The sequence below is a fragment of the Triticum dicoccoides genome, chromosome 2B, assembly GCF_002162155.2.
Source record: "Triticum dicoccoides isolate Atlit2015 ecotype Zavitan chromosome 2B, WEW_v2.0, whole genome shotgun sequence".
In the NCBI taxonomy this organism is placed as follows: Eukaryota; Viridiplantae; Streptophyta; class Magnoliopsida; order Poales; family Poaceae; genus Triticum; species Triticum dicoccoides.
Genome location: NC_041383.1, coordinates 161,434,619 through 161,435,369, shown reverse-complemented (window position 1 = coordinate 161,435,369; position 751 = coordinate 161,434,619). Strand labels below are relative to the sequence as shown.

Genomic DNA, 751 nt, shown 5'->3' with positions numbered 1-751 from the left:
GGCCTCCACCACTGGCATGCATCATCAAAGCTCATCGATCATCCACCAGGGGTAGAGAACCATTAAGCAAAACATCAGGAAGAAGTATTCTAAGGCCAAGTTCATCATTGACCCGAAGTCATATAAAATCAAAACTATGCGTAGGGAAGGAAAAAAAAACCAAAGCGACCAAATCCTTGACCGGCCAAGATTCATATGTCACTTCAATGCCTTTGAAGTTCATGCATCTTTTGTAGATAGATTTGGTCATACGGGTTTCTCACTAGAAGCTTGTGGGACATCAGTGCGCGGAAGATGAAACTAGACATAACGATAAGAGAGGTATTGAGGTAACTTTTGGTTTTATCTGGGGAATTTTATTGTTTGCTAGTTTTAGTTCCCTCTATCCGCATATCTTTGCTTATATTCCACAAAACCTCATTGTTTTTTCTAATAAGGGAAAGATCATTGTTGCTTTAAAAGGGGAACCTCTAGTTTATCTTTTTAGTGGGAAAGAATGGGCCGTTCTACTCTTTTAGGGGCCAATGGACTATACAGTTGGCAAGCCCAAGCCCAAACTTTCACCGCAAAACAAAAAAGTATAAGCCCAAACTGGCCTATAACCCAACTACTCGAGACCGGTGACTCTGCAAGTGGTTCTCTCCTCTGATCTCTCTCGCCCGCCACCGGCCCCGATCTCGGCGATGCCGCCTCTCACGACCCCCAAGTCCGGCGACGCCCTCTTCGCCAGCGTCGAGCGCGTAGTAAGCTT

General features: G+C 45.3%; 1 protein-coding gene across 2 annotated transcripts in view; it reads left to right on the top strand.

The window, feature by feature from the left end:
• The first annotated feature begins 627 nt into the window (after positions 1-627).
• Positions 628-751, top strand: part of LOC119362770 (trafficking protein particle complex subunit 3-like) — a 2,973-nt gene continuing 2,849 nt past the window's right edge. The window contains exon 1 of one of the 2 annotated variants that reach the window (XM_037628029.1): positions 628-742. In XM_037628029.1, coding sequence (XP_037483926.1) covers positions 684-742 — 59 coding nt within the window. In that variant the 5' untranslated portion in view covers positions 628-683. Of the gene's footprint in view, positions 748-751 lie in introns of both variants that reach the window. The other variant, XM_037628028.1, reaches the window with a different exon arrangement.